Here is a 15,291-nt window from a genome sequence, read left to right as displayed (position 1 = left end):
AAGTGATACTTGTCTTAGTATAATAAAGTATCTTCCACTTTAAATATTTATTACGTTTGGGTTTTGTTTTATAATGCATATCACACCTGTCACTTTATTTTTTATCAATGCTTTGAAACCTAATTGAGAATTCACTAATAATTTAATTCATCAATTTATCTCTACAAAGCAAATAGAAGATGTTCCCAACAGCACAAATGCTTGTACTTCTTGAGTTAAAACTTTAGGAAAACACACATTATTCTCTTCATTCAGAATCAATTAAGTTTCTAAAAGCTTTTATTATTCGCTTCTGCCACGGTGTGTGTGCTTCAGAGCGATGGAGACGAACACCCAGGCATTCCTCTGTTTTATTTGCTTTAAATTAGCTGAACAAACCCGAATCCATTCAGTCTAATGCTTTTATTGTAGCCCCCTTTGTCAAGTCGCAATTTGTTCGTTTGCGTTATCTAAATGAGAGTGTTTCCCATTAGTGTGGGACCAGAAGAATCTAAATGCTTTATGACATCACAATCCACTATCACCCAGCAACCTGGGCAGCTGTCAGTCAACCATATGTGTGGAAGGAGAGTTTAAAAAGAGCGCTTGGTTTTTCAAAGGGTCCAGAACCTGAATCACAGCTACAAAGAGTCACTCCGTGAGCTGAACACAGAGGTTTGAGATGAGACTGTGTGAGCTGCACTGTTATTTGGCCCTGTTGGGTCTGTCCCTTGTGCTATGTGGTCGCTGTGCTAACTCACAGCTAGAACCGGACCTGGACTTCCGCCATCACAGACTTCTACAGAGAGCAAGAGCGACTGGACAGGCTACACAGGTGAGTCTCAAACGAACATTAACAAAATATGGTGCCTGTATTTATCTTCTGGATTCTGGTTTTCCGTTGTCTGCATGTTCAAAGCTGCCAATTAAGCTCACATTCAACTAGCTATCAATTATTAGTTATGAATAAAGGATTGTCCTTCCAAAAATGATCACTTACTCACCCTCATGGTATTCCAAACAGGTACAGACCCAATTTCTTTTGTGGAACACAAAAGAAGCATTTCAACAGTTTTTGTCGGCACATTCAATGTCAAAGGAGTCCAAAACAACACTGGACCCCATTGACTTTCATTGTTTGGATAAAAAAATTCTTCTTTGTTCTGCAGAAGAAATAATATCAATATAATTTTAGAACGAGGTGAGGGTAAGTAAATAATGTCAGTTTTACATTTTAGGTGAACTATTGCTTCAAACAAAGGGATTAAACGTATTTCAGTTTGTTTAATGCGCTAGTTCATTCTGCTTTTAATAGATGTTTAAATGGGAAATTACTACGATCCTCATCTAATTCTACAGGAAGACATCATTCCTTCCAGTCCCTCTCTCCCTCAGTCATGTAGCCCACACACATTTCTAAATGACCCTCTTGTTTTTCTCATTTACGTCTTTGCAAGTAAATGCATTATATTTTACTATACAAAAACTCTGAGTTAATGGAATGCATTTAGTTCTAATCAAACACATATTCCACTATAAATACAAAATGGCTTTTCTCTTTAGACTCTGTTAGCTCATGTATACATTGATCTTAATGAATGTGCACCATTAGTTTTACAAGACACTGAAATGTTGATCCCATCATATGCTTTAACATTTTTCTCAGGACTTTACAAAGAGAGACGTCGAGAAACTCCTTTCCCTGCTTTCTATCCCTGAAATGGAGATGCGCGAGAAAGGCCTTTCAATGGCAAGCGAAAGCGAGGACCTGCGATTGGAGCAAGAACGTTCGGCAGAAAGTTCAAACCAACTGTCCACCCGGGTACGCAAAGAGGGATGCAAAAACTTCTACTGGAAGGGCTTCACTTCCTGCTGAGGCCCTCACTTGAAGTTATTTAACATCCCCTCCAATCTCTTGCTAAGCTAACTGCTGTGGTCAAACCACAAGTTAATTGGTTCTGTCAGTCAACTGACTGAATGTAAGTTAATAAAACACAAAATAAAAGAAACATTAAAATAAAAGAGCATTTTGTTGTGGATGATGTGATGGTGTATAGCCTACATTTATAATGCTATCTTTTCTCTGGACTATATTTGTGCGGGAACATTAACATTAATGATGTGTGTGTGTGTGTATGTGTGTGTGATTGTTTATGTAATGTCACAATGGTGATTAGTGGTAATTGACAAGCATTAGGGATCATCCGTTCTATTAAACATGGTGAGAGGCACGACACACCAATATGATTAAGAATGACAGAAGAGTGAGAACAACGAAAAACAATCTGTTTTGAATGTTTGTGGACAACCCCCTTCACCTTTCCGCCATTAAAAGCCACGTGTTCGCATCCTCAGAGCATGCATTGCTGACGGAACATCTATGTAGGGAACAAAACTCAAGCATCATTTGCTCTCTTGGTCTCTCAGGCACACACACTTCAGTTTGATGTGTTCTTCATTGGCGTGTTATTGGCTGTGAAAACAGACACTGCTCCATGACTCCAGCTCTGTCCCTTGAGGCTCGCGCACGAACGCACAGACAGGGTGGAAAAGGCTGTTAGTCAGTTGTAATTGTTATTTAATTATGGTCCTGAAAGCACCACAAATATTTCGACAGATCTGGACTGTTTGATTAGCAAAGCCTGAGAAGAGACTTTCATCAGGCATTATGAACGGTTCTCTGCTGCTGTTTACCGAGTAGACATTTTCACAGTGTGTGTGTGTGTGTGTGTGTGTTTACATGTCATTCTGACACTCATAATTTTTTGAGCTTGCATCCGAATAACCGAATAATATGTGCATACGTATAATAGGTGTGTTTGTGTGACATTTTTTATTTTTACTTGTTTGGGGAAAATGAGTGTGAATGTTCTCATAAGAATAATAATGATACTATTAATAAATAATCTCTTTAACATTTTTACATTCCCCTAGTGGAAATGACTTTAAATTGAGATCAAATGAGACTTTTGCTGAAGTATCTTGCTTTTCAGATGCTTCTCCTAAATGAAAACAGAAATCGTAATCACAGACAGAATGCAAAAGGGCCAACAAGTGCTAAGCATCTCCCGGGGAACTCCTTCAAGACTGTTGGAAGACCATTTCAGGTGACTACCTCTTGAAGCTCATCAAGAGAATGCCAAGAGTGTGCAAAGCAGTAATCAAAGCAAAAGGTGGCTACTTTGAAGAACCTAGAATATGACATATTTTCAGTTGTTTCACACTTTTTTGTTATGTATATAATTCCATATATAATTCCACATGTGTTAATTCATAGTTTTGATGCCTTCAGTGTGAATCTACAATTTTCATAGTCATGAAAATAAAGAAAACTCTTTGAATGAGAAGGTGTGTCCAAACTTTTGGTCTGTACTGTAGATAAATATTTTGTGTCTCATTTAGATAAATGTGTGTGAGTGAGTGTGATTATGTACAGTACGTACATGTGTGCATGGTCTTTATGGAATCATTATTCTGTGAACGATGCAGGCAGTCATCAGAGAATTATTCAAAAAACACAAATCACAATCACTCATCCATTTGAGAGACACAACATGGCTTCCTTAACACAGTGTGTGCATTTGGGTGTTTATGTGTGCTTTGAGAAGACCAGCATGCTGTCTTCACACACTGAGCTGGCCCATTAGCCTTTGAGGCCTTAAACACTCCCTACCATTCATCCCATTAAACTCCATTTAACATTCTTCCCACTGCTAGGCCACCTATAAATATCTCTCTGCATGTGTGTGTGTGTGTGTGTGTGTGTGTTGTGTATGGTTTCATATGCTTTGATGCAGATGAAAGCTGACTCAACTGATGACAGACAGTGACTTGGTCAGAGGTCTATTACATCGCACCTTAGCAACTAATACTGAGAACCACTCACACAACAGAACTCATGCATATGGGCATACACAAACAAACAGATTCTCTCAGGTCTAAACATTTAAAGGGAGATAGTTAAAAAATCCTCTCATTATTTGGCAAATGATTTCAGATAAATCAACTGAATAAATAAATTGAGTATATATATATATATATATATATATATATATATATATATATATTTATATATATATACTCAATTTATTTATTCAGTTGATTTATCTGAAATATATATATATATATATATATATATATATATATATATATATATATATATATATATATATATATATATATATATATATATATATATATATATTCACATGGTTTTCATTCACTAAAAAGAACCAGCTCAAAAGAGTAATTTGTTCACAAATCTGTCTACACTAGTCACTCTGAAGGTATGGTTTTCGTTTATTGTTCAAGAGTCAGGCCACACAGGTTGCGATGTATGTTTTTTATTCACTAAAAATAATAATTTCTTGAGCCATTTGTTTGAGCATCGGGTATTACACTGGTCGCACTCTATGGTTTTCATTAAACACACCGGTTTATAAGAGTCATTTGTTCGAGAATCTGTCTACACTGGTTGCGCATATATAATTTGGCGTGAAGTTGAAGATTCATCAAAGGGCAGCGCCAGTTGACAGCGAAACAACACTGGTACATGGCTTTTATCTTAATAGTTGCATGTTTTATCTGCATTACCGAAGAGACCTTCAATTATGCATCTTATTTGAAAGTTTCCTACCGCAGCAAAGTTCTAATGAGGTCCTGTATCTACTAAGAAAGTGTTCAGCGCAAGTCAGTGAGAAGGATCGCCTCCTAGTCATTTTACACAGACATTAAATTAACTTCATTACCAGTACACTGCACCATCAGCACGGAAAGAACATTAGAGAAATGAGCCAGCACAAATATGTTCACTTCTGCCTCCAAATCCCCATTTAAACTCACTTAAAGTTCTACCTCCTCTGTGACTCATATGGAAAATTACTGTAGGATAAACTGAAGCCAGACTGTACACTCAACTGTTTCAGCTGTTTTCCTCCATCATTTAAATACTTTAAAGGACTCTTTTATTGTGTTGCATTGTTTCTGTAGTGTATAGAAAAATTGGGTAATTGAGGGTCAGTAAGATTTTTTGGCCCAATGTTTCTACCATGACATGATCCCACATACACCGATACAGTGGCCTCAAAAGTAATTAATTAAATTAATTAATTAATTTATATTAAGCATGTCCCCCCACAATGATAATATATATATATATATATATATATATATATATATATATATATATATATATATATATATATATATATACATACATACACACACACACACATACACATATATTATCATGCTGGTGGGAGCATTTAAGATTAACATTATGAATGAATGCTTTGTTTTTGAATGACCAGTTCTCACTAATGATGAATCATAGTGGAAATATGCATCAAACTAAATATTTTTCATGCAGTGTTCTGTATTTAAAGAAACAGTTAACCTAAAAATGAAAATTTGCTAAAAATATACTTACCCTCAGGCCATCTAAGATGTAGATGAGTTTGTTTCTTCATCGTTATGTATTATTGGATTCATAATTTGGCCAGAAGTGACTCAGTTGTGATTTGTTTCTTACAAATATGTAGCTTTTCCACTTGTAGTTTTTCTACTAACAAGATGGAGTTGTGTATTATTGTTATGGTTTTCTCAGCTTTTTGGATTCTCATTCTGACGGCACCCATTAACTGCAGAGGATCAATTGATGAGCAAGTGATGTGATGAAGTTTCTACAAAACTGTTTCAGAAACAAATTTTCAGAAAATTTAGATTTTTTTGTAAACTATTTATTTTATGCTGCTTTGTGTAATCTATATATATATATATATATATATATATATATATATATATCAGTAAAGACTGTTATTTTTATTATTTTTATGTTTTTGTGTTGGTCCTCTGAGGCTGTGGAAAAATGTTTTCGTCATCTTCACACCAACAAATAAAACTCATTAAATCACAGATGTGTAAAGCAGACTTGGTGATACATCTATGTTAAAATATAGACCGCCTAACCTTCATTGAGCAGATACTGTAGTTGCTGTAATATGCCTTCAAACTATTGCAAATACAGTTTGAATAAGGTGTGTCACGACTCTCATTTCCATCAAGGTCAGACGTGTGTATGGCTGACAGATGTGTTAACACACAGACTGATAGGTCAGCTGGTATCCACACTGAGAGCCAGATAAAGGCTAAGTTGTGAATGTATTGAGATATGGAAATATGGAATTGATTCCCTGTGATCTTGGTGGTCATGCTGTTTTGCGAAAGTGCTTGGGAATGGATCCCCTGGATGTAAGTATGTACTTGTTTGACGTGCCTGTTAAAGACACCCTGTGGTGAAAATCTAGTTTTTAATGTTGTTTACATGTCTGTCTGGTGTTTTTGATATGCTTCAAGGCAAGCTATGTGCAGTTTCATCAGTCAACACCATTGTTGGACATTTTCTCTGCAGAATACCAAAGTTCTTGTTTCCTTACATGTTTGTGACAATATCGAATGCTACACAACAGAAAATGGCAATATTGGATTTAAAAAGCCAATATTGCCATTTTCTGTTGTGTAGCATTCGATATGAAGATTAACTAAGTTTAATTGGAGCAGGTAGTTTGAGCTGGTGTGATTGGTGCAGGCTGGGACTAATTTACATATTCTTGGTTCCTTGTATAGGCCTTATATAGCACTGCCCCTGTTCTGCACTTCTTGTCTTCTGTCTTTCATTCGTAATCCACTTCAAACATTACAATCCATATGATAACTTTCATTTACTCTACAATAAGTAAATCCACTTCACCAGCTAATTACTATTCAACAGTGATGCTATAGATCAGGTTTATCCCAAACCGTTCCTGGAAGTCTACTGTCCTGCAAAGTTTAGCTACAACCCTAATTAAAGGAATAGTTTACCCAAAAATGAAAATTACCCCATGAATTACTCAACCTTATGGCATCCTAGGTGTATATGACTTTTTTTTTCTTTCAAAGGAATATAGTCAGAGTTATATAAAAAAATGTCCTGGCTTTTCCAAGCTTTATAATTGCAGTGAATGAGTGTTATTTTTCAGTAGTCCAAAAGAAGTCCAATAAAGTGCATACATCCGTCATATTTGCTTTGGGGGTCAATAAAGGTCTCCTAAAGTGAATCGATGCATTTTGTAAGAAAAATATCCATATTTAAAACTTTATAAACAGTAATCTCTAGCTTTCACTAACTGTAATACGTTTGTTTATAATAGAATGCTGCTTTGATGGATGATGTAGGCGTAGCGTAAGCTCCAGTAAGAAGTGTCTCATGCTTAAGCACAGAAGAGAGAGCAAAACAAAACACAGGTCATGAATTAGAAGTACAAAACTATATATGTCACGGGTGACAAAAACGCTCAGCAAGCGGAACCCTCTTGACGAGTCCCGAGTTTCCCGAGGGAACGATTTGTGTGCGACACATCCCACCGGGTGTGGCAGAAACACTGTCCGGCCTGATTAGCGCTAATGCACTGCAGGTGCGAGAGGGAGAGGAGCGGCGTTCACACAGGCTTCCTGCTTTACAAGCGAAAGATAAAAGGGCTATTCAGAGAAGTTTCGAGGGGGAAGCTGGTTTATCTCGGAGCAGTTTTGGGCACAAGCTTGCTCGGGGAAGTTGTCTGGGTGTGAAGGTTTCCTGTTGATGTCTCCGGGAAAAGGTTCCCTATTGAGGTTGTCCGCATTGGGAGTGTAATCGGCTGTGGTGAAGCCTCGTTGGGGTGAAAGCCGCCCATTGAAGTCTGCTGGGACGGAGTTCGTCTGTGGGAATTTGCTGGACTGATTTGTCGATTGAATCTGCGCTGGGAAGAGAGAGAGAAAGATAAGTGAATTGATTTCATCTTACAAACATTCTAAAAGCTTGAAGCGGATACCGTGAATGTAAATTTGACTGTTGGGGAAGCTATGTGTTTCAGAGTGTGCTGAAGAGGAATTGAGGATCGAATATCCCCCATGGGAGTGTAACGAATGGATTGAGGCCTCTGATCAGCCCTATCGTGTAAGTGAATTACAGTGCTTTTGCCTTATTGTTACACATTGATTCATTGCTGTGGATTTGTGGTGAACACGAGTGTGGTGTGCTTTTTGCTGAGAAGCGGTCCCAACCCTTGCCTATAAGTTTGTGAAAAGTTATGATACCTACTCACCGTCGGAATTCCAGAGTGATACAACGGAGTTGGTGAGGAAGGAACATATTGCTGTGGGAAAATCCTTGCCTTCTTACTCACCGTTTGAGTTCTGGAAGTATGCAGCATACTGGTGAAGTAAGCTTTTAAACCACTGTCTCATTTAGAGCTGTAATCGGGCCTTAAAAGTTAGGCCCGGCAGGACCCGAGCCCGACAAGTACATTTTGATTGACAGCTTTTTAAAAGCCCGAACTCGTTTACAGCCCGACATTATTTAAATGTGCACACGCACACAGCTCTTTTGCCTTTGTCAAAAATGAGTCATTTATTCAGGTTTTAACATAATTTATTAATAACTAACGTAGACTACACCACTTGGAAGTTGGAATAAAGAAATAAAATAAATCCTCTGTGACATCTTAACATCTCAGCACTCTAAATAGACATACAGTAGGCTCCTTAAATAGACCAACGTACCAATAAAAACTAGTCTCTTTTTTAACAAATTAAATTAAGATAAATTTTAAATTAAGATTGGTATTTGGCAATAACGAAGTCAAGATAAAGGCTTAATTTAATAATTAAATAAAAGAATAATGCCAAAATTAGCGTATATACTGTCCACATTATGCATTTAAGACTCAATGAATAGTTAGTTTTCATTTAAAAAAAAAACTTTATTACAGCCTACATGTTTTTGGAAAATGATTGAATCCACCGTAGATGGCTTCAGCTCGTTCCTGCGCTCACTGATGGTGCGTCATTATTCTCATTATAATCACGGTCAAAACCTTTCCTCCTCAGACTTTGCTTTAGTTGCTGGTGCAACCAAAATGTAATCGCCAGAGGCAAGCCTCCGTTACACCTACTCCGCATCCATTTTCACATTTTTCTCGCGCTAATCGAAACGCATCACATGACCGCTCGCTTACCTCGCAAACCGGAGCGCAAGCCTGAGCCCGACCCGATCCCGTGTAAGATGACATAAATTAAGACCGAACCCGTCGGGTCCCATCGGGTCCCGTCGGGTTCGGGCAAAGATCTTAAGCTCTAGTCTCATTTATGTGCACTGACACAAGTATCCTGTACTGAGAAGACTTCTTACCTCCCTACTGACCGTCTGAGTTTGGAAGCATGCAGAATCGCTGGTGAAGTAAGCTTTTAAATCACTCTTTCTCTGATGTGCCCTGACGAAAGTATCCTGTACTGAGAAGACTTCTTACCTCCCTATTGACCGTCTGAGTCTGGAAGCATGCAGCATCGCTGGTGAAATAAGCTTTTAAACCACTGTCTCACTACTGTGTATCGACGCAAGTATCCTTGACTAAGAAGCATCCTTACCTGTATACTCACTGCTCGAGTCCTGAAGTGAGCCGTCCCATTGGTGAAGTCGCGCTTGTGCTCATTGATGTATTGTGTTCAATAAAGAGTGTTATCCCTTTGAAATTACCTCTTGTCTGCGTTGTCCATCTGTTGCGGACCAGTGATGTTGGCTCCTCAAGGTGGTGTCTAAGTCAGGGGTGGTTGGTCATCCGAGTTCCGAGAGATTAACCACAAAAACACAAGTTCAAAGACGAAATTCTAAAGATGGCTGCGCACTTGTTTCTCTGACGGATAAGGTCTATCTATACTAAATGAGGTAAGAATGTAGAATTAATATTCAAGCCGATTTAAAGGGATAGTTCATTCAAAAATGAAAACTATAAAAAATTTAGGGTGAACTATCCCTTTAAGGCATGAAGGTGTTATTTTCATGGAAAAATGTTTAAATATGTCATTTCGGTTATCAGTGATTAGTTTTAAGGGATAAATTTAGTGACTGCAGTGGGAATGTAGAATGACACAATGCAATTGACGCCTTTACAATTCATATAGTATTAAAACACTCAGAATGGAATATGTAAGTATGACTCATTTAAATATGTAAATCACTAAGGTGACCGTAGGAAGTGACATCATGGCAAACTGTGTCTGATTGTAGCCACAGCTTCAAAGGGAACTAAATTAAGCAATTAAGAAGTGAATGTGATGGAAAAACTGATAATTGTGTAATTCGTTAAACAAGCAAAGAAGTTTGGAGCTGTCAGCCTATTAGCATGAATTTTGCATATGCATGAATAGCTCCCGAAACTGTTTAGGTTTTCTTTTTCCTGACAAAGGAGAAGGAGATTTGTGTTATTTGAGCTGCATACTGTAAAAACAATCACAGCGGTTAAATTGCAGCCTATTCTTTGTTGCAAAAACGTAGATGAAAAGTTTGAAAGCAATTTATTTCGAGACGCTCAGGAGATCATTTTGACCTGCTCAAAGACATTTACACACACACACACACACACACACACACACACACACACACACACACACACACACACACACACAAAAGTGTGTTCTCTCCGTCTGAGTTGAAGAGCTGATTAGCAGTGTAAGGGTGGGTAGACGGGGTTCGACTAGGCTGTGTTTAAATATCAATGCTGAATGATTCTGCTGCCAGGTGCTCTTTTCTCTCATCTCTGCCTGACTGCTCATCACTAAATACCATTGATTGACAGAAGTACCATTTATTTGTTTGAGACTGTGTGTGTGTTTGCTTGAGCCTGATGAGAAATACAGTAAGTGATGTATCATAGGGCAGGTGTCTGAAGCTCATAGATTTCAATGCATAGTGAAAACTGTGAAAATGTTCAATCATATTCTCCACATACTAAATGCAGTACATAAAATCATTAACTTTATGAATGAAAGAGAGTGAAAAAGATGTGCATATGAGTGAGAATGCAATGTAATTGCATGGGTTTTTATAAAAGGTAGTTACTGTATATTTTTTAAAGTTGAAAAATTAAATGTTTAACACACACACACACACAAATCTGTCTACCATAATGTCAATGTTTTTAAACTCATATTTCATACTTAATGAGCTTTGATAATTAAATCAATCTGAACAAAGATTTACTCCTCTTAGGCTCTCTGGGTTTCATTTATTAATAACACTGCCATTAAAAAGCTCATTCACAGTTGATAAAAGATTTTCAATCATTTAATAAATGAGTGTTGTGCTCATGGGTTTCTGAGCATTAAACCCACTCATCTGTGAAGTTACCCTCACAAAAGTTCCAGTTTTTTTTTTTTCTGCAATTTGTGCAGATTTGTACATATTCATGATTTTGTATATACTGTATAGATGTAAAAGATGTTGTCATTATGTTGATGCTGGTATTGGGCATTTCATGGTCTCTCATAATGCCTATGAGAGAAAACAATATATACAGAGAGAATGAGATGAAGCTCTAAAACAGCAAGTTGACCTTTAACATAATTAAAAGACTTATGGGTTTGTTTCCAGTTTGAAAAATGTATGACCCACTCACATTTCTCATGCTTAATTCATTTAAACTTTGCTCAACTTTGTGTAATTTCTAGAAATGAGCCAGCATTATTAAAAATCTTTTGATGGGGACAGAGATGAGAAGAATGGATGATAGGCAATCTAACCACAAAGATTTGATCATTTCATGAACCAAGAAAAAGTACAAACAGATCACACCAACGCAGTGGAACAGATTGGCCTTAATTTCACTCCAGTAAAGATCAGAAGCTTATATGTTTGCTGTTCTGTATAAATTACTTTTATTATAGCTATGTGATTTTATCATACTTGTGTAGACATGCAGTTTTCACCTCATGGGTGATTAAACAGATCAAAGAGATATTCTTCCGAAAATATAAAAATCTGTTTTGTGCTGTTGGGCTAATTGCACAGGTGAATAGACTGCATTTAATTGTGTTTGAGGTGATTCTTCACTTGTTTGCTGTGAGAATGACAGGTTCTCAGTTCACTTATGCTTCTGTGAGCTTGTGTGTGTGTGTGTGGCTGCAAGTCATTTCACACTTTTAATACACAAATTTCCACGCTTTATATGTGTGTGTGAAAGTGTGGAAAGAGAAAATGCCAGCGGAGGAGGACGAGTCGGCGAGGTGGATGCAGGGCAGGGTGAGTAATTCCTTCAAGTCTCTGACAAGCCTGAAACCTGACAGATGAATTTAAGAGCATGCAATTCAAATCAAAGTGTTTATTTATCTGATCTGCATCCACCTCTCTTTTAATCTCCACCTTTCTTTCTCTTAATCTATCTTCTAATTCTTGATCTAAATCTTTTAAAAACTTTTTAAAAAAAGTAAGATTATATAGATTAGATAAACACACACACAAACACTGTGTGAAGTGTGTGTGTGAATAAGTTAATTTTTATCATTGTTGAATAGTTTTTAAAATCTTTTTTATATTTAATAATTTACAATTTATATATTAAGATATGAAAATCTTAATATATATAGAATGATAGACCGGAGTAAACATATTCATTCATGCCTTTTCCTTCATTTCTCTCTCTATCCCTCACACACTATCATCCTAAGTCAGATGGCCATCCATTACTTCATCATCACCTCCAACACATATAAATGTATCTGTAATAGCAGTGGGTATGTGTATATAGGTGACATGACTTGGTGAATATGATTTAAATTTAAACCGCTGGACAGATGAATGGAAAGGTGTTTGTGGACAGGCCAGGCTGCCTCTGCGGGATGATGGACAGTGTGTCCAGATTGCAATGGCCACCCGGAGTCCCACTGAGCACCTGACCCAGGTTGGTATTAGTGTGTATGTTTGACAGAGGTTAATGACCTTTCCAGTAAAACAGATGAGCCTTTTTAGCACGTCATTAGTCAAACATCTCTATGTTTCTAAAATTCCCAGTTTCCTCGAAAATCACTCTCCACAAATTCCAATTATAGCTACAAGCAATTTAATTGAATACACTCTGCAGTGGCTGCATCATTCTGAGTAGTTTTTAACCTATTGCTTTTCTGTAGTTCCATTGTAATCGGTGACATTTACTGAAGATGTTCTTATTTGTTTATTTCTGGAGTGCCCATTAGCAAAGATGTTTGGCTAGATGTGCTCGCCAAGCAACTGGAGTTGAAATGTTTGGGAATGTGAACATAACTTTTCATGGTTATATTAAAACTCACTGGTAGCTCTCGACCTCAAGTAAAAAAAAAAAAGACCCCTAACTCTCTGGTATTTTGGTCAAATAGATATGGCTCATATCATCCTTTTACACCTGACTTATCATTGTCATGCTGGTTTAATAAATGGGCCGTTTAGTGGATTTTCTTTGAGTTTTCTTGATGCACATTTTTCTCCAGCTCATTTTGTCTTATTTAACCTGCCTTAAAAGGAATAGTTCACCCCAAAATTAAAATTGTATTTAAATTTACCCACCCTCAGGCCATCCAAGATGTCAATGTTTTTTCATCAGAACAGAAATGGAGAAATGCAGTCACTTGCTCACCAATATATTTTCTGCAGTGAACAGGGTGCCGTCAGAATGAGAGTCCAAACAGTTGATAAAAACATCTCAATAATCCACAAGTAATCCACACGACTACAGTACATTAATTAGTAAAAGTGAGTTAATAAAAGTGAAAAGTTGCATACAAAAATCCATTGTAAAGCATATTTACTTTAGACTGTCACTTCTGGCTAAAGGAAGTCCATCCCCTGTTGTCTTCTCACATCAAAATCCAACAACATGTTTGTTTAGAACTGTTTTGGACTGGTTTCACTTATAAATTGTGTTTAATCTTCGCATGTTTCCTGATTCAGACAAGATTACTTTGTCACTGGAAAAAGCAATATTATGGTTGGAGGACTCAACATTATGGTTTTATTATTATGGTAGCCGGAAGCAACAGTTTGAAGTTAAAAACGTCTTGATGGATTTGTTTCTTTCTAACACACAGCTTTTCACTTCACAAGACGTTAATTGATTGCACTGGAGTCATGTGGATTCCTTCTGGATTATCATATTTTTTTATCAGCTGTTTTGGATTTCAGGAGGTCTTAAATTTGGGGAAGGAAAGACAAGGATTGCAATATGGCTTAAGTGATGATTAAACTAAAAAATTATGAATTCATTAAATAATTAAATAAGTCACGGCTGTGCTGTTTTATGTTTATCTAACATTGCAAAAGCGCCTCCTGCTGGCAGAGAATGAGTCTACATTTTCAAACAGCTTCTGCTGTTTTTGTTCAGACCAATGTGGAAATCAACCCATGTTTTTAATTCAGCAAACAGGCAGAGTTGTAAATGTGAACTGTTGGATCGAAAATAAAATTATTCATTATAAAATCTAAACAATTAAGACAGAAGACAGACAAAATATAATTATGTTATTTAATATAAGAATTTATTGATAATAATTGTTACAATTAATAGGCTATAGTAATTTTATAATTTAAACTCATCCGTTTTATTAAATGAGAACATTTTGTATATGAGCTGTAAATCATGTTTTTGTTTTACAGTCATTTTACAGTTGTGACTGTGACGGGACCCATTCCCTGCAGAGGATGTATTGGTGAGTAAGTGATGTAATGCTAAATTTCAATGAAGAAACAAACTTATCTACATCCTATGGCCTGAGGGTGTATACAATTTTAGCATTTATTTATTTATTTATTTGCTAAATTATTCCTTAAAAGGCCTAAGTGTAGGTTTTATGTTTTATATAAAAAATAATTATTTTTGTGTTCTCATTCATGTCTCAGGACAAGTTATAAAGTGTAATATTTAATGTTAGAAGTTAAAACAAGCATTAAGTATGCCAACTGTTGCTTAAGTATAAGCAATCACACTTAGCAAGCACCTCAAATTAAAATTCCAAAACCTGAAGGCTGACTCACAATCAAACAGAAAAGTGACTGGGGAAGCAGTTGACTGACTGCTGTTTGAAGCCCAATTCTGATTAGCGATTAGATTTATTAAGCGAAAAATTTAAAATTCTTTGGTTTTGTGAGGTTAATCAGAGAGGCCGTTTCTTGCTGCAGTATAGGATTTCAGCCACTCAATTTAAACCTCAGTATGAAAATTCAACATCCAACAGTCCAACATCAGTTTTACAGAGAAAAGAGAAAATGAGATTGTAAACTTCCTTCAAAACCCAAGCTTTAATTAAAACACTACAGGTTTGTTAACCCAATGCAGAGTGCTTGGAAAGGGTGTCTGTATCTGCAAGTGTTGAAGTCCTTAAACTTATTTGAACTCTTAAAATGCACATTAATGTATTAATTTTATTGAGGCAAAAATATAAAACCAAGTGGCATCTTCAAATAAAATAAGCTTTTATTTTGCTGTTTTGCAATAA

The 15,291-nt window shown here is 36.6% G+C and overlaps 1 protein-coding gene across 1 annotated transcript; it reads left to right on the top strand.

Annotated features, from left to right (window-relative positions):
- The first annotated feature begins 561 nt into the window (after nucleotides 1-561).
- LOC132123198 (somatostatin-2) lies at nucleotides 562-2,037 on the top strand. Its single transcript, XM_059533771.1, has 2 exons — nucleotides 562-814; nucleotides 1,646-2,037. Exons 1-2 carry the CDS (start codon nucleotides 662-664, stop codon nucleotides 1,853-1,855), a joined length of 363 nt encoding a protein of 120 aa, XP_059389754.1. The 5' UTR covers nucleotides 562-661; the 3' UTR covers nucleotides 1,856-2,037.
- Nucleotides 2,038-15,291: the final 13,254 nt, after the last annotated feature.

This window comes from Carassius carassius, chromosome 41 (assembly GCF_963082965.1).
Source record: "Carassius carassius chromosome 41, fCarCar2.1, whole genome shotgun sequence".
NCBI classification, from domain to species: Eukaryota; Metazoa; Chordata; class Actinopteri; order Cypriniformes; family Cyprinidae; genus Carassius; species Carassius carassius.
This window is presented reverse-complemented; position numbering and strand designations above follow the sequence as displayed.